This window comes from Heteronotia binoei, chromosome 5 (genome assembly GCF_032191835.1).
Source record: "Heteronotia binoei isolate CCM8104 ecotype False Entrance Well chromosome 5, APGP_CSIRO_Hbin_v1, whole genome shotgun sequence".
Taxonomy (NCBI): Eukaryota; Metazoa; Chordata; class Lepidosauria; order Squamata; family Gekkonidae; genus Heteronotia; species Heteronotia binoei.
This window is the reverse complement of record NC_083227.1, coordinates 25,634,350-25,656,314: the sequence shown is the minus strand read 5'-3', so window position 1 is coordinate 25,656,314 and position 21,965 is coordinate 25,634,350. Positions and strand designations below refer to the sequence as shown.

The window sequence follows — 21,965 nt, the reverse complement described above, 5'->3', positions numbered from 1 at the left end:
TTATCTGGAAGGACAATAACTTGTGGGTAATGAGCATGCCCAGCCCATGTCTCAGTCGAGATTATTCATGTTGCATCTGCATATGAGACTCAACAGCCTCCAGGCTAGCGTTTTTTCCTCCTAAGTGAACCATGACAGCTTCTGAATCTGCATTAATATAGCTTTCAAAGCTAGACCTGGAAAGGCAGAAAAACAAAGGTAAACCCTGCAGGTCCAAAACAGGGCAGGACACTACCAGTGTCTGATAATGCATTTTAGGAATAATCAAGTATACTGTCTGTGCTGATGTTGCCAACCTCCAGGCAAGGCCTGAAGATCTCCCAGAATTACAGTTAAGCCCCAGATGACAGAGATGAGTTCCGCTGAAGAAAATCAAGATGGGTAGCCATGTTAGTGACTCACGAAAGGTCACACCCAAATAGATAGATAGACAGTCAGATGGATGGACGGACAGATGGATAGGCACAGCATATTATTGGAACTATCTGGGGCAGTGATGATCTGTATTCTTGGTGCTGGGGGCGAGGGGGGGGCAAAGTGGAAGGGCTTCTAGCCCCACTTGAGAACCTCTTTTTTTTGTCACTGTGTGACACAAGAGTGTTGGACTGGATGGGCCATTGGCCTGATCCAACATGACTTCTCTTATGTTCTTAAGACCACCAAAGGACCACGGTTGCTATGCAGAAGCAGGCAATGGCAAGCCACCTCTGCTCATCTCATGCCTTGAAAACCCTATCATTCTGGATTCACCATGGCACCTAATCATTATTATTAGTAGATTGGGTGGGTACTTTTAACTCTTTTAAACCAGATAGTAAGATTTGATTTATACTCCACCTTTCACTCAGTCTCAGTGGTTTATAATCTCCTTCCCTTCCTCTCTACATAACAGACACCCTGTGAGGTAGGTGGGGCTGAGAGAGCCCCGAGAACTGCTACTGAGAGAACAGATCTAAGAGAACTGTGACTGACCCAAGGTCACCCAGCTGCTGGATGTAGAGTAAGGAATCAAACCCGGTTCTTGAGATTAGAACCCATGGCTCTTAACCACTACACCAAACTGGCTCTTAAGAGGCTGTATGAGGCTTGCCAGCCCCTAAGTGGGTATACAGTGGAGGGATCCACAGAATAATTTGAAGCCAAAATATCACCACCATGAATAAATAAGACAATGTAACAACTTCATTCACAAATTCATATAATAAATATTCAGACTCAAAAAAAAAAATTATAACTTCAGTCCACAAAATATTCAAAAAGTGTCTTAAAGGGCAAGTGTCTCCATAGAGCCAGAAGAAAGGGCTTGTGCCAGGCCTGCTCCAGTTGAATAAAGTGCTTGTAGAATTTTCATTTCAAGTTGCCTTCTATACATTTTCACTTTCCACATTCACAACAGTGGCATGGACAATATAGCTCTTCCTCAAAGAAACATTATATGTAATCCATGTCTGTATATTTTTATAGATATGAACTGGATCGAGGTGGCGTGGCGGTGCTGATGCTGTTAGACCTGTCGGCAGCGTTCGACACGGTCGACCATCGGCTACTGACCCGCCGCCTCGCCGACATAGGGGTCAGGGGGCTGGCCTTGCAATGGCTTTCCTCCTTCCTCAAAGGTCGGGGACAAAGGGTGGCAATCGGGGGTGAGCTTTCCCGGAGGCGCACACTAGATTGTGGGGTGCCTCAGGGAGCAGTTCTCTATCAATGGAGGCCCAGGTAGCGGCCACTGCCAAGTCGGCATTTTTCCATCTGAAGCGGGCAAGGCAGTTGGCTCCCTTCCTGGAGCGCCGGGACCTCGCAACAGTGATCCATGCGACGGTCACCTCAAGATTAGATTACTGCAATGCCCTCTACATGGGGCTGCCTTTGTGTCGAACCCGGAAGCTGCAGCTGGTGGATCAATTCCGCAGGGCCTGTAAGACCATTCTTTTTAAGCAGGCTTTTGTAGACCGTTGATAGGATGGCTGTTTAATCCATCAACGATTTATCTAGTGACCCCTGCCATAACATAAGTGAACAGAACGACATCAGGAAGATCACTGCCGTCCAAATCATGGAATGATCCAGGCAACTGGAACTGGTTTTAGATCGCTGTTTTAAATTATTGTATAATCTTATATTGTTTTAGATTGTTATTTTATATTACTGTATAACCTAATTGTTTTAAACCCTATATTGTATAACTTATTGAAATGTTGTTAGCCGCCCTGAGCCTGCCTAGGCGGGGAGGGCGGGATATAAATAAAATTTATTATTATTATTATTATTATTAACTACAAAAAATGCCTCTCTGAGGAAGAGTTAAGAAGATGATGATGATGATATTGGATTTATATCCTGCCCTCCACTCCGAAGAGTCTCAGAGCGGCTCACAATCTCCTTTACCATCCCTGCCCCCCCAACAGACACCCTATGAGGTAGATGAAGATATTGGATTTATTTCCCGCCCTCCACTCCGAAGAGTCTCAGAGCGGCTCACAATCTCCTTTACCTTCCTCTCCCACAACAGCCCCCCTGTGAGGTGCATGGGGCTGGAGAAGGCTCTCACAGCAGCTGCCCTTTCAAGGACAACCTTTGCCAGAGCTATGGCTGACCCAAGGCCATTCCAGCAGGTGCAAGTGGAGGAATCAACCCGGTTCTCCCAGATAAGAGTTCACACACTTAACCACTACACCAAACTGGCTCTCCATGTACCAGAAACAGCTGTACATGTCAACAGTACCCATCAGGGACTATATCGTCCATGCCATTGTTATGAATGTGGAAAGTGAAAATTTATACAAGGCAATGTGAACTGGAATTCTGCAGGCACTTTATTCAAGTCGAAAGGGACTGGCACACGCACTTTCTTCTGGCTCTACGGAGTGATAGAGAAGACACTTGCACTTTAAGAGGTTTTTTAAATCTATTTTGTGGACTGAAATTATAAATTGGTTTTGGATTCTGAATATTTATCAGATGAATTTGTGAATGAACTTGTTACATTGTTTTATTTATTCAGGGTGGTACTATTTTGGCTTCAACCTCTACGTGCGGCCTGGAGTTCTCCCAAAATTATCACTGATCTCCAGACAAGAGAGATGGCAGGGCTTCTAGTGTCCTGGCCCCACTGATGGGACCTCCTGATAGTTCCTGGTTTTTTTGGCCACTGTGTAACACACAGTGTTGGACTGGATGGGCCATTGGCCTCATCCAACATGGCTTCTCTTATGTTTTTAGTTCCCTCAGAGAAAATGGCAGCTTCAAAGAGCATCACATCCCTGCTATAGTCCCTCCCCAAACTGTGCCCTTCCCAGGCTACGCTCCCAAATCACCAGGAATTTCCCAACCTTGACTTCGCAACCTTAGGCAGTATCCTGTTTCCTACATGGCCTCGGGAGCTCCCAACAAGCAAGGCACGGAGGTCAGTATTCCTTCCCCGTTCTCTCCTTCCTTTGCCAACAGATAAGCTGCCTTACAGCCTAGAAGTTCCACTCCTATTGTAGCAATCAGCTATCGAGAGAACTATCCTCTGTCTATTCCCCCAGTTTTAAAAAATGTACACAGAGAAGGTAGAGAAAGAAGCCCTTTCCCCCCTTTCTCACAAGACAAGAACTTGTGGGCACTCCATGAAATTGCTGAGCACTCAGGTTAAAACAAATACAAGGAAGTCCTTCTTTACCCAAAGGGTGATTAACACATGGAATTCACTGCCACAGGAGGTGGTGGCAGCTACATGTTTAGATGGCTTCAAGAGGGGATTGGATAAACATATGAAGCAGAGATCCATCAGTGGCTGTTAGCCACAGGGCATAGATGGAACTCTGTCTGGAGCAGTGATGCTCTGTATTCCTGGTGCTTGGGGGGGGGGGGGGCAACAGTGGGAGGGTTTCTAGTGTCCTGGCCCCACTGGTGGACCTCCTGATGGCACCTGGTTTCTTTAGCCACTGTGTGACAGAGTGTTGGACCGAATGGGCCATTGGCCTGATCCAACATGGCTTCTCTTATGTTCTTACATTCTTTGGGGAGGGAAGTAATTAAGATCAACAGAAACGTGAAACAACAAACTTACATATTTTAATTTGAGAGGGGGGGAAACTAATGGCTCGTAAAGGGAGGGCAAAAAAACTTGGTCAGAATTCAAAGCGCAAGAGCCAATTCTCTCTCAGTCACAGTTTTTTTCTCTTCACAATCCGCTTCGGACTGGCCCTGAAGGCTGCAGGCGAGGATTCGGGGACATCTCCAGGACTGGGAATCAGCAGAGGAGGGAAAGGATCAGGATCCGAGTGGAAGCCAGAGGACGGGCCGACAAAAGACAGAACCTCGTCGGGCCCGGTATCGTTTTGTGCCTCCACGGGGATACGCAACCCAGGTTCATCACAGCCTGGAGAATGCGAGGGCGTCATGTTGCCGCTAGACGTGTGGACCTGCTTCTCACAGGCGTTGGGAACAGAATGCTGAGCGGACCAGGGGGGGCTGAACCCCAGGTACGTATTGTAGCTTGGAAAGGGGCGGGGAGAGGGGTAGCGCTGGGCTGAAAACGCCGTGGCGATGGTCTCCATAGCGGAGGTCTGCCTTCCCATGAGATCTGCCAGAGTCTGATGGGACTTCTCAATGGCAGCGATCATGCGGTGGGTGGTCGCCCGGTCCTCCTCGCGTTCCTGCTTCTCCAGCCGCCTCTCCTGCTTGTCTTCCGCCCTCTCCTCCTGCCGCTTGTTTTCAAACGCCCTCAGGTCCTGCTGGTGCAGCTGCCGGAGAGTATCCACCAGGTCGGAATTGGCTTTGGAAGCAGAGGACTCGGCCAGGCGCCGCGTGGACTCGAGGCGCTGCCTCCAGTTGCGCTCTCGCCGGTAGCGCACGCGCTCAGCATTGCTGACGGGCAACCTTCGGTGCTCCTCTGCAGCATCTGTGGGAGGCAAGGAAAGAGTTGTCAGCTCTTGATGTATAGTGGTTAAATGTGCGGACTCGTCTCTGGGAGAACTGGGTTTGATTTCCCACTCCTCCATTTGCAGCTGCTGGAATGGCCTTGGGTCAGCCATAGCTCTCGCAGAGCTGTCCTTGAAAGGGCAACTTCTGGGAGAGCTCTCTCAGCCCCACCCACCTCACAGAATGTCTGTTGTGGGGGAGGAAGGTAAAGGAGATTGTAGGCCGCTCTGATACTCTGAGATTCAAAGTGGAGGGCGGGGTATAAATCCAGTCTCATCATCATCATCATAAACAACTATCTTGCCTTCTACTGAGTCAGATCTTCTGTAAAAGTCAATCCTGTCAACTCTGGCTGGTTGTGCATCTGAGGCAGAGATCTTTCTCATCACCGATGATCAGATCCCTTGGAACAGCCAGTCTGGTGTAGTGGTTAAGTGCGCAGACTCTCATTGGGAGAACCCGGTTTGATTCCCCATTCCTCCACTTGCAGCTGCTGGAAGGGCCTTGGGTCAGCTGTAGGTCTCGCAGAGCTGTCCTTGAAAGGGCAGCTTCTGGGAGAGCTCTCTCAGCCCCTCCCACCTCACAGGGTGTCTGTTGTGGGCAAGGAAGGTAAAGGAGATTGTGAGCCGCTCTGAGACTCCAAGATTCGGTGTGGAGGGCAGGGTATAAATCCAATACCTTCTTCTTCTAATGGAGCCTTTGCCTGCTCCACAATCTCATGTAGGGCATTAGGGATGTTCTGAGCAAAGGCTTGGTCTCCCTGCCACAGCCAGATGAGGACGTAGGACAGACTGGAATTCGGGAAAGCATTTTTTTTACAATGTTCCACAATGATAAAGAAGTTCTTTGCCAAATGAAAACCAGCAAATAGGGAGCAAAGCAAGGGCAGACCTCTTTCTGTGTGTTCTACAGCAAAGGAGGCCTGATTGAAAGTAAAGGGCCATCTCTCAGATGTCAACAGTGTGGGATTTGCTTGGTTTTTATTGCATGTGTTCAGGGGTGGAATTCTAGCAGGAGCTCCTTTGCATATTACAGGGCTCTTTTTTGTAAGCTCTTGGAGAATTGGCTACATCAGGGGTGTGTGGCCTAATATGCAAAGGAGCTCCTGCTAGAATTCCACCCCTGCATGTGCTTGTCAGTTAGTAGGGTCAAGCCCCTTGAAGAGATTATCTGTGGTTCTAGTGTTTGGTACCATGACAATGGTACCCAGATCAATAGTTCGTTCGCAACTGCTGCCATGACCAACCTAAGCCAGTGTTTGATTTAGAACATAAGAGAAGCCACGTTGGATCAAGCCAGTGTAGAAGATAGTCATGATACAGGGTGATCTTGACAGGCTGGAAAATGGGCTAAAGCAAATAAAAAGAATTTTAATGGGGATAAATGCAAAATTCTGCATTTAGATAGGAAAAAGCCAATGATTATTATAGGATGGGGGAGACTTGTCCAGGCAGTAGTACGTGTGAAAAGGATCTAGGGGTCTTAGTGGACCATACACTGAACAGGAGTCAGCAATGTGACGTAATAGTTAAAAAGGCCAATGCAATTTCGAGTTGTGAAGTATAGCGTCCAAATCACGGGAAGTGATGGTATCACTTTGCTCTGCTCTGGTTAGACCTCACCTTCAGTGCTGTGTTCAGTTTAACAAGCTGGAACGAGGGCAATGGAGATGGTGAGGGGTCTGGAGTCTAAGTACTACAAGGAAAGGCTGAAGGGGCATGTTTAGCCTGGAGAGGAGATAACTGAGACGTGATATGATCACCATCTTCAAGTACTTGAAGGGCCGTCATCTAGAGCAGTGGTCTCCAACCTTTTTGGCTCCAGGGCTGGCCTGCCAATCACGGCCCCAGGGCTGGCAGGGTGGGGGCACCCAATTCAGTCCCCCATCCCCACCGTGGCACTGCCTCCCCCCGTTTCCTCCTCCCTCGTTCACCGCCCCCTCTTCCCCATTTTCCTCCTTCCCGTTTTCCTCCTCCGCCCCCCCACGCATCCTCACAGCCTCCTTCTCCCGTTTTCCGCTCCCATTTCCTCCTCCATCCTTCGCTGCCCCCCTGTGCAGCATCACCACCTCCTCCTCCCCCTGTTTTCACCATTTTAAGGCCAGGGAAGGGGCCATGAAGCGCCTTCCTGGCTGACCCCCCCCCCCCCCTACAGCAATGCTGCCCTTGCCTCCTTCCCTGGCCTTAAAACGGTGAAAAGAGGGGGAGGCGCCGTCGGGGGGGCGGCAAGGCTGCGCGGCCCCTTGCAAACAGGCCGCGGAACGATACCAGTCCCTGGCCCAGGGGTTGAGGACGCCTGATCTAGAGGATGGTGCAGAATTGTTCTTCTGTTGCCTCAGAAGGTTGGACCAGAACCAACAGATTGAAATTAAATCAGAAGAGTTTTCGACTTAACATTAGGAAGAACTTCCTGACAGTGCGGTTCCTAAGTAAAACAGGCTTCCTCGGGAAGTGGTGGGTTCTCCTTCTTTGGAGGTTTTTGAACAGAGGCTAGATGGCCATCTGACAGCAATGCTGATCCTGTGAATTTAGGGGGAGGCATTTTGTGAATCTCCTGCATTCTGCAGGGGGCTGGACTAATGACCCTGGAGGTCCCTTTCAACTCTATGCTTCTCTGAGGATCTGGGAGGGAAAGAGTTCAGAGAACTCTCTGACTCTGGTACAATTGGCAGTTGGCCCTATCCTCTCATTGGTTAGATGCAGAGCCCCTTTGCTTGCTTCTGTTTCATCTTATATAGGACCCCTCTTCTCTCTTCACCTGGGCTTGGAGCTGTATCAAGTTAATCTATTTTTGAAGTTTTTCCATTCACAATGAGTTAAATCTCCCTATAGGAATATGTAATGTAAGATGTACTATTTTTTGTAAGTAAAATTACTTTCTCTTGTCATGATTGGAGTCATATTGTCAGGGGTAGACTTCTAGCCGGAGCGCCTTTGCATATTAGGCCATACACCCCTGGTGTAGCCAATCCTCCAAAAGCTTACAAGGCCCTTTTTTGTAAGCTCTTGGAGGATTGGCAACATCAGGGGTGTGTGGCCTAACATGCAAAGGAGCTCCCGCTAGAAGTCCACCCCTGCATATTGTCTTTGTAATTTGTTTGAACAGCATTTTCCCCATAACAGGGAAATGGGGAGGACTGGGGATACTGCATAAAGCTTCCGTGCTTCCAAGGCAAACTTAGAAAAAACATTTAACCCAATACCCATGACCTCCTCGTTCTTTTCCTCTTATTGCCCCTTGTGCCTGGGGTACCTGCAAGATGCTACACCTGTCCTTTCCTTCCGACTCCCTCCTCAAAAATCACCTTTTCGGTGAAGCTTCTGCCATGACACATTAGTCCCGCTCCCTTGATAAAATTAAAACCAAGGTTAGGGATAACTGAGGGAAGGGAAAGTGGTAGGGCTTTTTGTGTAGAAAAAGCCCAGCAGGAGCTCATTTGCATATCAGGCCACACACCCTGACACCAAGCCAGCCACAATTGTGTTCCTGTGTGTTCCTGCTTAAACAAAAAACAAAAAAAACCCCTTGGAAGGCGGCATGGTACAGCCCGTCTTGTCAGATTTTGGAAGCTAACCAAGGTCAATAATTAGATGGGAAAGCATCAAAGAAGATGCACAGCAACCAAGAAGGTCAGAGCGCCTGCTCCAGCTGCAACGCCACTGAGGATGTTCTCCGCAGCTGAGAAAGAAACGTCTGGAAGGAAGTAGAACACGGCACTTGAGCCCGAAAGATTCTACAAACCCTAATGATGTTACCAGCCGTGAAAACCTGAAATCTTTGATAACATCAAAGAAGAGTCTGCAGAGGAAAGCAAGAGCAACCCACCCCTGCTTCTTACTTGAGTGCCTTTACACACATTCAGGACATTTTGTGTAGAAAAAGCCCAGCAGGAACTCATTTGTATATTTGGCCACACCCAATGACATCACCATTGTTTCACACAGAGCTCTTGGAGAAAAAGCCCAGCAGGAACTCATTTGCATATTAGGCCACACACCCTGACACCAAGCCAGCTGGAACTGCTTTCCTGGGCATTACTGCTCAAAAAATGCCCTGCACACACTGAATTATGCCCTCTCAATCCACTTCCAATATACTTAGAAACTGGACTTTACATTGTGAAATGAGAAAATTCACTTGCAAAGAACTACTAAAGTGCATTGCAAATGGAACAAAAGGGCATCATTTGGCTTGCATGAAAACCTCTGGACAGCTCCTTGCTGCGGCCACCCTAAGTTGGTCTTGACTTGCAGGCACTTACATATGTAGGGATAACTGAAATTAATGCATATTTGCAGGCTGTACTAAGAGCCCTGTGAGCTCTTGGATGACTGGCTACATCAGGAGTGTGTGGCCTAATATGCAAAGGAGTTCACACTACAAAAAAGCCCTGCATATTTGTCCACACTTAGGGTCACATTCTGCTCTCTCTGCCCCCTCCCCTGCTTCAAATTTCAGATACCAGACTACCCTTGGGCAGAACACCTGTCTTCTTGTACTCTGCAAAAAGGTCAAGATGCTTTGGTGACCCTACCCTCCTAATAAGGGATGGCAGGAGTGGTCAAAGTCACTCACCAACCACCTGGACTTCAGCGGGAGTTTCTTTGGGGAGTGGCAATGGAGGGTTATCCCTCAGAGGGGTTTCTGCTTTTTCCATCATCTGTGCATTGGCGCCCTTGGACACTTTGGGAGGCTGTGGTGTGGAGTCACCCGTGATCATCCGTAACTCTTTGGAAGATGCTGTCAGTGCATTGTATCGTTCTGGGGCCTCCGCCTCCTGAGCCTCTGGCATGGGATTGGTGGCTTCTCGTGCCATTCTGGTAGCCACCATGGGGTTTAGAGGCAGCCGTTTCCGCCGCTTGTCCAGGCGTTCCACCACACCGGCACCACACACCTTGCCACAGACAATGCCTTTCCGGAGGCACAGGAACTGCTCCAGGAGCTTGAAGTAGGGTGCGGTCTTGGGGGCCCGACCAGAATGGAGATTCCCGCACTTGATCTCCTTGTAGCCCCTCTTGAGGTCCTTGGCCCGGCTGCGGCACTGTTCCGCATCGCGCTCGAAGCCTCGCTCCCGCAGCCGGTCGGCGATCCACGCAAACAGCTTCATGTTGCGGTACTGCTGCCCCAGAGCGATCTGCACGTCTTCCGCTTTCCAGATGTCAATGAAGGCGATGGTTTCCTTGCGGGACCAAGCATCCCTCCGGCGCCGGGGCTCTGGAGAGGGAAGGTTAACGTCCAAAGGGCTTGGAATGGACTCCTCCATTGGGAAGTGTTCCGCAGCCAGCTGAGAACCCTCCATGTCAGCCTCTGTCCGTGTATGCTGAGGAAACAAGCATGGGAGAAAAGACAGATCAGGTGATAGTTTGAGGACCCTAACACCATGAACTGATCCTTTGGGCATCATTTGTAGGAGGCGGCGAAGATGATGATATTGGATTTACATCCCGCCCTCCACTCGGAGTCTCAGAGCAGCTCACAATCTCCTTTACCTTCCTCCCCCATGATAAACACCCTGCGACCTAGACCCTTGCCAGTCCGGCTTTCGCCCGGGCTATGGGACGGAGACAGTACTGGTCGCCCTGGTAGACGATCTCCAACGGCATCTGGATCGGGGCGGTGTGGCGGTGCTGATGTTGTTAGACCTGTCGGCCGCGTTCGACACGGTCGACCATCGGCTACTGACCCGCCACCTCGCCGATATAGGGGTGAGGGGGTCTGCCTTACAATGGCTCTCCTCCTTCCTCGAGGATCGGGGACAAAGGGTGGCAATTGGTGGCGAGCGGTCCCGGAGGCGCACACTGGACTGTGGAGTGCCTCAGGGGGCAGTTCTCTCACCAATATTATTCAATATCTACATGCGCCCTCTTGCCCAGATTGCCAGGAGATACGGACTTGGGTGCCACCAATATGCAGATGACACCCAACTCTATCTGCTAATGGACGGCCGGCCTGACTGCGTCCCTGAGAATCTAGACCGGGCCCTGCAGGATATGGCAATGTGGTTGAGGAGGAGCGGGCTGAAATTGAACCCAGCGAAGACAGAAGTCCTTTGTCTGGGTCGGGGCGCCCGGGAAGGGGAAACACCTCTTCCGGTCTTCGACGGAGCGCCGCTGAAAGCGGCGCACCGGGTTAGGAGTCTGGGAGTTTTACTGGAGCCTTCATTATCAATGGAGGCCCAGATTGCAGCCACTGCCAAGTCAGCCTTCTTCCATCTGAGGCGGGCAAGGCAGTTGGCTCCCTTCCTAGAGCGCCAAGATCTGGCAACGGTACTTCACGCAACGGTCACCTCGAGACTGGATTACTGTAATGCCCTCTACATGGGGCTGCCTCTGTACCGAACCCGGAAGCTGCAGCTGGTGCAGAACGCAGCAGCCAGGCTACTGTTGGGGCTCCCTAAATGGGAGCACATACAGCCTGGGCTGCGCGAGCTGCACTGGCTGCCAGTTATATACCGGGTTCGTTACAAAGTGCTGGTCATTACCTTTAAAGCCCTATATGGTCGAGGACCTGTCTACCTCAGGGACCGTCTCTCCCTATATGAACCCCAGAGAGCACTGAGGTCAGCTGGAAAAAACTTGCTGACTATCCCCGGACCAAGAGAGGTGAAGTTGCAATGCACCCGCAATCGGGCCTTCTCCTCTGTGGCCCCGAGCTTATGGAACCAACTTCCAGAGGAAATGCGGGCCCTGCGGGATCTTGAACAATTCCGCAGGGCCTGCAAGACTTTCCTCTTCCGACTGGCTTTCGATGATGTAGAAAATTAAGTACTAATGATACCGCCATCATAATAAAGAACAAATAGCAATAGCATTAGCACTTTTATAACTGTAATTAATTTTAAATCTATTAGAATTTTAATGTTGAATGTAACCTTGTTTTTATACAATGGAATGTTACTGTTACTGTTAGCCGCCCTGAGCCTGCCCCGGCGGGGAGGGCGGGATATAAATAAAATTATCTAATCTAATCTAATCATGCGAAGCTGCCCTTTCAAGGACAACCTCTGCCAGAGTTATTCCAGCAGCTGCAAGTGGAGGAGTGGGGAATCAAACCTGGTTCTCCCAGATAAGAGTCTGCACACTTAACCACAACACCAAACTGGTATACATGAAGGACAGCATAATGTAGTGGTTAAAGTATACGCCGAGGAGCTCAGAGACTTAGTTTTAAATATCTAATCTGCCACAGCAGCTTCTTTAATTACTTTGGGCCAATCACACACACACATACACTCATCTTAACCCACCTCACAGAGTTATGATTATAACATCGAGGAGAGAAGAATGATGTAAGATCCCCACTGGGGAGAAAGGCAGGGTATACAAGAATTCATAAAATAAATAATGTTTAGCTGCAGTGGCCAGACTGGGACAAATGCACGTAAGTGGACTGCAGGGACACCCCAAAGGGGCAGGACTATTTTTTGAGTAGGAACGCATCGGAACGCAGTTCCAGCTGGCTTAGTGTCAGGGGTGTGTGGCCTAATATGCAAATGAGTGTCTGCTGCACTTTTTCAACAAAAAGCCCTGTGCAAAACAATGGTGATGTCAGGGGGTGTGGCCTAATAAGTAACTGAGCTCTTGCTGGGCTTTTTCTACAAACACAGCTCCGCAAAGGGGTGTAGTGCTCATAAGCAGACTCATATGCTGTCATGCTTCCATACCACCAATGTAGTCCTAAGCATAGATACCAGGGCTTTTTTTGTAGCAGGGCTTTTTTTGCTATTCTGAGTCATGCTAGTAATAATTCAAGAAAGATATGTGAAGGAACACCTCTTCAAGATACATTTCATTGAGAGAATGCAACTGGTCTGAGGGCGCCCAGTGAGTTTCACAGCTGAGTCAGGGTGAGAAGCCTAATCTTCCTATCCAGCTTGTTAGCTGGACTCTCTCTGAAAGAAAAGATTCAAGGGTGGCAGCTCAGCCAGAATACTGACATTTGACATAACCACAAAGAGATATGAGAAAGGCCATACTCTATAAAGAGACAGACAAACCGGCTCTTACCTTTTGATCCCGCCTCTTGGCTTCTTGTTGTATCTGCAGGAAATCCTCAGCCAAGCCCACTGCTTGGGCGCAGGTCTCAGGGCCGTTTTCTCTCACCCAGCTCTGGAGCTCTGGCGGCAGGATGGTCAGGAACTGCTCCAGGATCAGTAGCTCTAAAATCTGCTCTTTGGAATATCTCTCAGGCTTCAGCCACCGGTGACAGAGGTACCATAGGCGACCACAGGCCTCCCGGGGCCCCTCGGCCTCCTGGTAGCGGAACTCCCTGAAGCGCTGCCGGTGCGTCTCCCTGCTGAGGGCATCGCCATCAGGGATCTCCTCTTTTGCCACTTTGAAGCGTCCTCTTTCGGTGCCCAAAAATTTCCGGGGGGCCTCTTCTCGAGACCTCTGTCCAGCTTCTGCAGCCCCTTTGAAAGATGCTAGGACCTTCTTCGTGTCGTCTGAAGTCTCTGGGTTCCCTTGACTCAACTGAGGAGACCGCCCAGCCTTTGGCAAGTCTTCTGACTGGAACTCCCAGCACCGGGACAATCCTTCCTCGGGCTCCTGTTTGACCTGTTGAGGAGGGGCCCATCCCAGCAGCCCTTGTGTGGTCCCAAACTGGATGGCATGTGAGCCTTTCCCCTTGCCCTCCGATTCTGCCAGCAACTTGAGGCCTTCCGAGTCTCGATCTTCCATTTTCATTCCTGGCTTTTGGTTCTTCAATGGAGACCGACCCAGACCATGTTTGTCAGCTGGTCTCCCCTCTTCTTAGGCCCTCATGTCTCCCCCCCACACACAAATAATAATTACAGGTGAAGACAGAGACAACTGCAATCCTGAAAACAGGAAGCTATTCAGCAGCTGGGGATCTTTGAGGCCTACCAGGCTGGGCTTCCACCTGAGGAAAAAAAGGCACAAAAATTATTAAAGCTGCTACAATTCAACTAGAGTTGTTAATCCCCAGTTGAGGGCAGGGGATCCCCCAGTTTGGAAGCCCTCCCTCAGCTTCAGGGTCATCAGAAAGCATGGGTGGGAGATGGAAATGTCTGCTGGACACTCCATTATTCCCTGTGGAGACCAATTCCCATAGGGCATAATGGAGAATTGATCCACGAGTATCTGGGGCTCTGGGAAGGGCTGGTTTTTGAGGTAGGGCTGGTTTTTGAGGTAGAGGCACCAAATTTGCTGCATAGCATCTGGTGTCTCTCCTCAAAACACCCTCCAAGTTTCAAAAAGATTGGACCAGGGGGTCCAATTCTATGAGCCTCAAAAGAAGGTGCCTCTATCCTTCATTATTTCCAATGGAGGGAAGGCATTTAAAAGGTGTGCTGTCCCTTTAAATGTGATGACCAGAACTCCCTTTGGAGTTCAATTATGCTTGTCACAGCCTTGCTCCTGTCTCCACCTCCAATGTCTCCTGGCTCCACCCCCAAAGTCCCCAATTCTCAGGGGGCAAACAGTTATACCCAACAAATGTTCTATTAATGCTTTGTATAACTTCAGATTGCAGTTCTAAATTGCTTTGTGCAGAAATTCATTTTTTAAAAAACACAGTGTGCACAAATGCGGGATTGGTGGAAGCTGTTGGTCCCATCCTTGAGAACTTCGGTGGTGCCCAGAGGGAATAAATTCTGCTCTGCTTGTTGACAGGCAGCAGACCTAGAAGGGTATTAGCTCTGCATCTTTTCTTTTCAAGACCAGGATCATATCTAAGGAAAGACCTCCCCAGTCCTCAACCACACTTTAGTTGTCACGTCACCCTGGGCCTTAGCATTAATTATTCCAACAGCCATTCTATCATGTCACATTTTTCCTTACTGAAGATTCTTCAGTGAAGAATAGGACATTTATTTATTATTATTTATTACTTTAAATTTCTATCCTGCCCTCTCCACAAGTGGACTCAGGGCGGCTAACAGTCAGTTCAGACATTTAAATTACAGTTTAAAACCAATAAAATGCACATGCCTGTTATTGGCCATGAGAGTGAGGGAGAAATCGAGGACTGAAGTAACAGTAATACAATAAGTGAGTGCCTAATATGAGATAACAAGGTAATGGGAAACGTTGAATAAATACTTCAAACAAAATAAACCCAGAACATCAGTGCTTAGAGCAGGGGTGGGGAACCTTTTTTCTGCCAAGGGCCATATGGATATTTATAACGTCAGTCAGAGGCCATAAAAAATTATCAACAGTACTCCACCAAGGGAGAATGATTCAGGCCAGCAAAATTAATGCAAATAATTGTTTTTTTCTATTTGAAGTCTTGTGGGGAAAGCCTAATCTCACACACACACAGCCTGCCCGCCACTAGGGATGTACAAAAAAAAATTCAGTAGTACACGGATTCGGAAGTATACGGGGGGGGGGGGGGAATACAGAATCCCATATATTTCTGAATTCCGTAGTCGGAATAGCCGCATATACAGTAGATGTGCATACAGTAGATGTGCGGCTATTTCCGAATATACAGCCCCATTATACCCTATGGGCCATTGAAATCAATGGCAAATAGGGTATATTTGAAGCTGCCTGAAGGGGAGGGGGTTTGAGGGAGAGCCCCCAAATTTGCAGGGGACTCTCCCCTACAAACCCCCCAAGTCCCAAAAAGATTGGGCCAGGGGGTCCAGTTCCTAGGGCACCCAAAGCCAAACCTAACTTCACACCAGAGAATCTATATAGGACCCAAATGCACTATATACATCTATCTATTCTATGAACCCTGCCACACAAAACACAATCTGCTCAAGAGCAGACCTGGCTGCAGCAAACCCAAATGCCAGCTCTCCAGCCCTGCCCCAAAGAACACAGGGACAGCTGGCCAAGCACAACAAGCATGCTGGCTCTGGGTCTCTCACCCAGGTGCCAGCTTCCCTGCCACAGAACACACAATCTACAGATGCCAGCTCTCCAGCCCTGCCCCAAACAACACGGGGAGAGCTGGCCAAGCACAACAAGCCTGCTGGTTCTGGGTCTCTCACCCAGGTGCCAGCTCCCCCCCCCCAAAAAAAAACAGAACCAGGAAAAGGGACAACAGGAGAAGGCCAAGAAACTCAACTGTTAAAAAGTGGCCTTTTCACTAATAAGAAACCTCAGGCCAAATCAGTCAACAACACCCCCCCCAAAAAAAACCAGAACCAGGAAAAGGGGGACAACAGGACAGGGGGATGCGAAACCTGCAGCAATAGAGAATAGATCCAAACAGAAGGCCAACACAAACTCAACTGTTAAAAAAGTGGCCTTTTAAACAATGAAAATTAGGCCAAACAGCACCCACCCCCCAAGAACCAGAACCAGAAGAGAAAAGGAACAACAGCAGCACAACACAGCAGCAACAAATCAAACACAGAATCCTTTTAAAACAGTAAAAAACTTAACTTTTAACAATATAGGAACTTTACCAACACCCCCCCCCCAAAAAAAAAAATAAACCCTTCACCCTAACCCCAAGAAATCCAAGCCACCCAAATCAGGAAAAGTAAAAGCACACTGCACTTTTAAAAGTCCTCTCACTAAAGTAAGATATGGGCAAATTGGCAAAAAAAACCCACCCCAGGCCCCCTCCCCAGCAGAATGTTGATGCTTGCGCGGCTGAGTGAGTGCAGTGACTGAAGACATAGAGATTAAGTCTAGCACACAGTAGCTGTCAAACTAGCTATGTACATTTATTTACAGAATATATCTCAGACTGACAAAATGCTCCGCACACCTTCACCATCCAAACTCCCAACACATATCTAGGTACTTCTGTATATTTATACAAGTTACACGGATGTCTGACCAATCAGGCCAGTGCTGAGTCATGCTGACTCTACCTTGGCTGATGCAACCTGGCACTCTGCCACGTTGCCCCCTCCAGCCAGATGATCTACTGTCACTTCAGCTGTCAACTGTAATCTGTAATCTGGATACTGCCACATATATCAACACAGAACCCCATAACCCTAACCCCATATTAGACCACATCCCCTAATATTAGCATATTAGGTCACACACTCATTAGCATATTAGGCCACACCATCTGGGATAGTCAAGTGCAAACTGAACTATGACAGTAACTTTTCCAGGCCCTGCAGCAATTCTGGCCGGCCAGTCAGGCCCCAGGGAGGCTGCCACACAGTACATCTGGGCCCCACGATACTCGCTGGCCAGCCAGGCCCCAGGGAGGCTGCCACATGGCTTGGTTCGGCCCAGCAATCCCCGAGGTGCAAAATACCATATAGAAAGGTGGATGTGGAAAAAATTAAAGCTGAGCATTGGGATTCTATTGTACCACAAATGTATCATACAAATTTACTTTCTCTATTATTTAAACTGTAGAACTGTCAAATACATCACTTCAGCAGCAAAAAAACAACAATTACAATTAAAAAACATTCCATGGTGCTGTACAACCTCGATATAGGCGGTCTCTTTCTTTCCTGATAGTGATCGTATAGTAAATGTAGCTCTTCAGCGGTGTGGGGTGGCAATCCTCTCCCAGTTTAGATATTAAAGGCAGTTCAGTTTTGCAGGCCCTGCAGAAAGCAGAGAGATCCCGCAGGGCCCTTATGGCCTCCGAGAGGGCAGTCCGCATTTCTGGTGCTGCCACCGAGAAGGCCCTAGCCCGTGTGGAGCATAGCCTGGCCTCCTTTGGTCCAGGGATGGACAGTAGGTTTTGTGTCCCTGAATGCAGTGCTCTCTCGGGAACATGCAGAGAAAGGTGGTCCCTTAGATAGGCAGACACCTGATGAAATGTAATTGCAAGGCCTCTTTTACATTCACAGTTGCATATATGCAAAGTTTGGGCAGATCACATGGAGTTTTCAAAAGCCTGATTTTTTTTTTTAAAAAAGGTGTCCTTTGTTATAAGAGGCGTTTTAACAAACCTAAAATGCCAAGAATCTAGTCTCGCTTGGAAAGAACAAAGAGAACTGTAAGAAAATGTTGGAGTCCAGTAACACCTTTAAGACCAAGTTTTATAGAGAATGTAAGATTTTGTGTGCTTAAAAGCACACTTCAGACAATAGTAAGAACATAAGAGAAGGCATGTTGGATCAGGCCAATGGCCCATCCAGTCCAAAACTCCATGTCACACAGTGGCCAAAAAAAAAAAAAACCAGGTGCCATCACGACATCCATCAGTGGGGCCAGGAAAGATTAGCGTGGGAGGAATTAGCAGTCCTACATAGAGAGAGAGTAGACAGTGAATTAGGATGCAAGATGGTGAAAATATTTTAACAGATTGAAAGAATGACAAGTTGGGGTTTGGAAATTGTCAGTTTGGGCTGATCAGGCAGAAAAACACAGCAAAGGCAATAAACATCAGAACTGGAGACTGATGTCTATGTCATTAGGTCTCAGGTAATTGTGAAGAGCAATACATTAGAATCTGTTGCAATGTTTTGGTCCTGGTCTGTCTGTCTGGGGCAACAGAAAACAACTCTACACCATCCTATGATGTCCTGTATATGGACATCCTCTACATCTAGAACAGGGGCGGCCAATCTGCAGCTTAGGAACCACATGTGGCTCTTTCACATGTATTGTGTGGCTCTCAAAGCCCCCACCACCCCGTCAGCCAGCTTGGAGAAGGCATTTCTCTCTTTAAATCACTTCTCCAAGTCAAGTCAGTCAGCAGCTTGGAGAAGGCATTTAAACTTAAAGGTGATTTCTTTCCACCTCTCTCTCCCTATACATCATTTTTAAAAGCCCAGTAATCCTCCCCTTTTCCAACCCTTCCAACACATTCTTTTTTTCAGACAAAAAATTTGGCTCGGGGTGGATGTGCAAAGAAGAATATAACTTTCTTAAATAATCGGCTCAAAAAGAAAATCCATATAACCTCAAGGCACATCCTTCTGACCGTCTCCAAAAAGATTTTATTTCTTTAGGGAAATATGTTGCTTCTCTCAAGGAACCAGCCCGAGGCGGCTTACAAAACAGCTTCTCTTTTGCCGGCAAGACGCCCTCTGCTCCGCCTGCATTTTTTGCAGTCAGAAAACCTTTCCAAGAACTGAGGGCGCCGGTAAGGGAACCAGGCGGCTTCGCCTTTCAGCGTCGCGCAAGCGCCCGGCGGACTCCGCGCATGCTCACGAGCCTGGGGGAGGCTGACTTTCTACCAGCCGGCAGGAAAGAGTCACGGGACAAGCGGGCGCCCCCCACACCCTTTTCCTTGGCACCCAACGGGGAGCGCCCGGCTGCTTGCACCGCCCGAGGAGTGGCAACGCCTTCCAGCGGATCTGGGGCGTTGGCGATCGTGCGCCTGGCGCTGCGCAAAAGCGCAACTGGGAGAAGCCAAGGAAAAAGTCTCTTTTATATATATATATATATATATATATATTTTAAAAAAAATAAGGACAGCAATGGAAAACAAGCGAGAAAGGAGAGGCAAAAGAGGAGGGAAGGGATGGAGGAACAGTGGATCCGATCCCAGCGCCCTGACCACTTACCCATCCTCCGCCTCTTCCCAGAAGCTAAACTTCTCGACTCTGGCTCCTGGGAAATCCGGACTCCTGTTTCCCACGCACGAGGGGAAGGAGGAGGGAGGGAGCAGCGCAGGAAGGGGCCGGATTAGCCCCTGACATCACGGAGCTCGCATTTCACCCACCGGCCTCTCTAGGAATCGGAGTGAGCCCCCGGCTTTCCACACAGCTCGTCTAAACGTAAAGAGATCTGGACAGGCAACGCAACCTTAGCATTTATTCCTTCTTAGCAATAAGTATGGGTCCCTTGGACGCCTGTTTAACGAGCGGGCTGCACCTGGCAGATTTCTGCCTGCTATGTTGCTGTTGAACGCACAGGCGGCGTTCTTCCGGGTTTTCTTTTTAAATGGCCACCTTAGATTTTGACCAGTTTAAAAGGCTACACCCACCACTCCTAGCTCCTGTAGCTTTTAAGGAGTGAGTGATAGAGGAGGAAATGCAACAGGTAAAGTTTTCCTTGGCCCTATATGGAGAGCAACTTTGGATAGAATCATTGAGTTGGAAGGGACCTCCAAGGTAATCTCGTCCAACCCCATCCCCACCCCCTGCACAATGCAGGAAATTCACACAAATACCTCCCCCAACACACACACCCAGAGAGCAGTGACCCCCTGTTCCAAACCCAGATGGCAAAAAGCAAAATCCCTACAAAACTTCTACAGGATCCCTGGCCAGAATGGCCTGGATAAAAATTGCTTCCTGACTTCAGAGTGGCAAACAGCATTTTTCTGGGCAAATAAGCAGGGCCGGTGCCTGGGAATACTAGGCAAAGTAGGCAGTCGCCTAGGGCTCCACCTGGCCTAGGGGGCACCACTGGGTGCCCCCTCCCTGACACAGGACTCTGGCTCCTGACCACTGTCACCTTGTCCTCTCCCATCACCAAGCCGCCCTCAACAAAGCCAAGCCTGATCTGATCTGACACATTGTATTTCATACAATGCATGATTCACCCGTAGAACTCATTGTCCCAGGCTATTGGGACAGCCCTTATCATAAACTGGTCACTATGATAGATCAAGATCAATCGAGGGGAGGGACGGTGGCTCAGTGGTAGAGCATCTGCTTTGTAAGTAGAAGGTCCCAGATTCAATCCCCGGCATCTCCAACTAAAAAAGGTTCAGGCAAATAAGTGTGAAAAACCTCAGCTTGAGACCCTGGGGAGCCGCTGCCAGTCTGAGTAGACAATACTGACTTTGATGGACTGACGGTCTGATTCAGTATAAGGCAGCTTCATATGTTCATAAGCCACCCCCTTCTCCCCGATGTGTGACTTGGCCTCCCACCTTATCCTATCCTGCCACCCTCCTTCCTAACATGGCCAGCAAGCACTTACTCTCACAAATTTTTTTATAACATCACTTTAAAAAAAATTAAAAATCAGTAAATTAAAAATGTGAAAAGTTTCAAGTTTGGCACCCTTCAATTTCCCTATATTTTTTAATAATAGGGGGGGGGGGCACTAGTGGGTGATTCACCTACGGCACCAGAAAGCCTGGCTCCGGCCCTGCACATAAGAGGGGGCCATGAAATTCAGCACTGATGAAACCCTTCCTGCCTTCCTTCTCATGATCTGCCTTTCACCATCAGCACTACTATCAGATGGTCATCTAGCCTCTGCTTAAAAACCTCCAAGGAAGGAGAGCCCACCACCTCCTGAGGAAGCCCGTTCCACCGAGGAACTGCTCTAAGTGTCAGGAAGTTCCTAATGTTTAACCAAAAACTTTTTATTCAATTTCAACCCACTGGTTCTGGAGCAACAGAAAACAATTCCACACCATCCTCTATATGACATCCTGTATACAGACATCCTCTATATTTCTAGAACTCACTGCTTTGTCTTTTTGGAGGTCCATGGTATCCATAAAACTCTCCTACCTTTAACACCTCTGCTTAGTAATAGGGAAGACCATGGCATGAACTAATTTGATCTTGATCACAAGCAGCACATCCCAATGCTTAAGCATCTTCCCTAGTTCTTTTGTGACCGCTCTGCTCAGTCTCCATATTCTTCTGATTTCCTGGTTGCAGTCCCTTTTGGAATTAGCGAATACCAATTCAATTTGGAAATGGAAGAGCAAAATAATTATTGATGGTAGTGTACCCACCCAAGGGTCAATCCCTCATTGGGTATCTCCCCATCTCTCAGGTCTCCAGCACAGACAACCCACAAGCCAGAGACTTGCAGGGTTAAGAACATAAGAGAAGCCATGTTGGATCAGGCCAGTGGCCCATCCAGTCCAACGCTCTGTGTCACACAGTGGCCAAAAAAACCCAGGTGCCATCAGGAGGTCCATCAGTGGGGCAAGGACACTAGAAGCCCTCCTACTGTGGTATCCCAAGTACCAAAAATACAGAGCATCACTGCCCCAGACAGAGTTCCAACAATACGTTGATGGAATGATGGACCTTGGTTGTCAATTTAACTGCTTTCTGAACCTGTATCACAGGCAGGCCTCATTTTTGGCAGCTCACAGGAGCAGACCTCTGGAACCCAGAAATTTTATTGTGCTCTTTCTTCTTTCTTACACCCCCCACCCCAAATACTAGCTTCTTGTCTCCATTGTTCAAGCCCCCTGTGAGAATTTTGCTGAACTCTTAAGATTTGACAAAC

The 21,965-nt window shown here is 48.5% G+C and overlaps 1 protein-coding gene across 1 annotated transcript; it reads right to left on the bottom strand.

Annotated features, from left to right (window-relative positions):
• Positions 1-4,034: 4,034 nt before the first annotated feature.
• LOC132571253 (uncharacterized) lies at positions 4,035-19,445 on the bottom strand. Its single transcript, XM_060237996.1, has 4 exons — positions 19,322-19,445; positions 12,912-13,785; positions 9,481-10,225; positions 4,035-4,885 (listed from the first exon to the last, which is right to left on the bottom strand). Exons 2-4 carry the CDS (start codon positions 13,587-13,589, stop codon positions 4,149-4,151), a joined length of 2,160 nt encoding a protein of 719 aa, XP_060093979.1. The 5' UTR covers positions 13,590-13,785; positions 19,322-19,445; the 3' UTR covers positions 4,035-4,148.
• Between the last annotated feature and the right edge of the window lie 2,520 nt (positions 19,446-21,965).

Coding starts and splice junctions, on each gene's coding strand:
- LOC132571253 (XM_060237996.1), bottom strand. CDS start 13,589: ATGAAAATGGAAGATCGAGACTCGGAAGGCCTCAAGTTGCTGGCAGAA. Junction 10,226..12,911: donor CCAAGAGGCGGGATCAAAAG/GTAAGAGCCGGT, acceptor TTGTTTCCTCAG/CATACACGGACAGAGGCTGA. Junction 4,886..9,480: donor CGCTGAAGTCCAGGTGGTTG/GTGAGTGACTTT, acceptor TGCCTCCCACAG/ATGCTGCAGAGGAGCACCGA.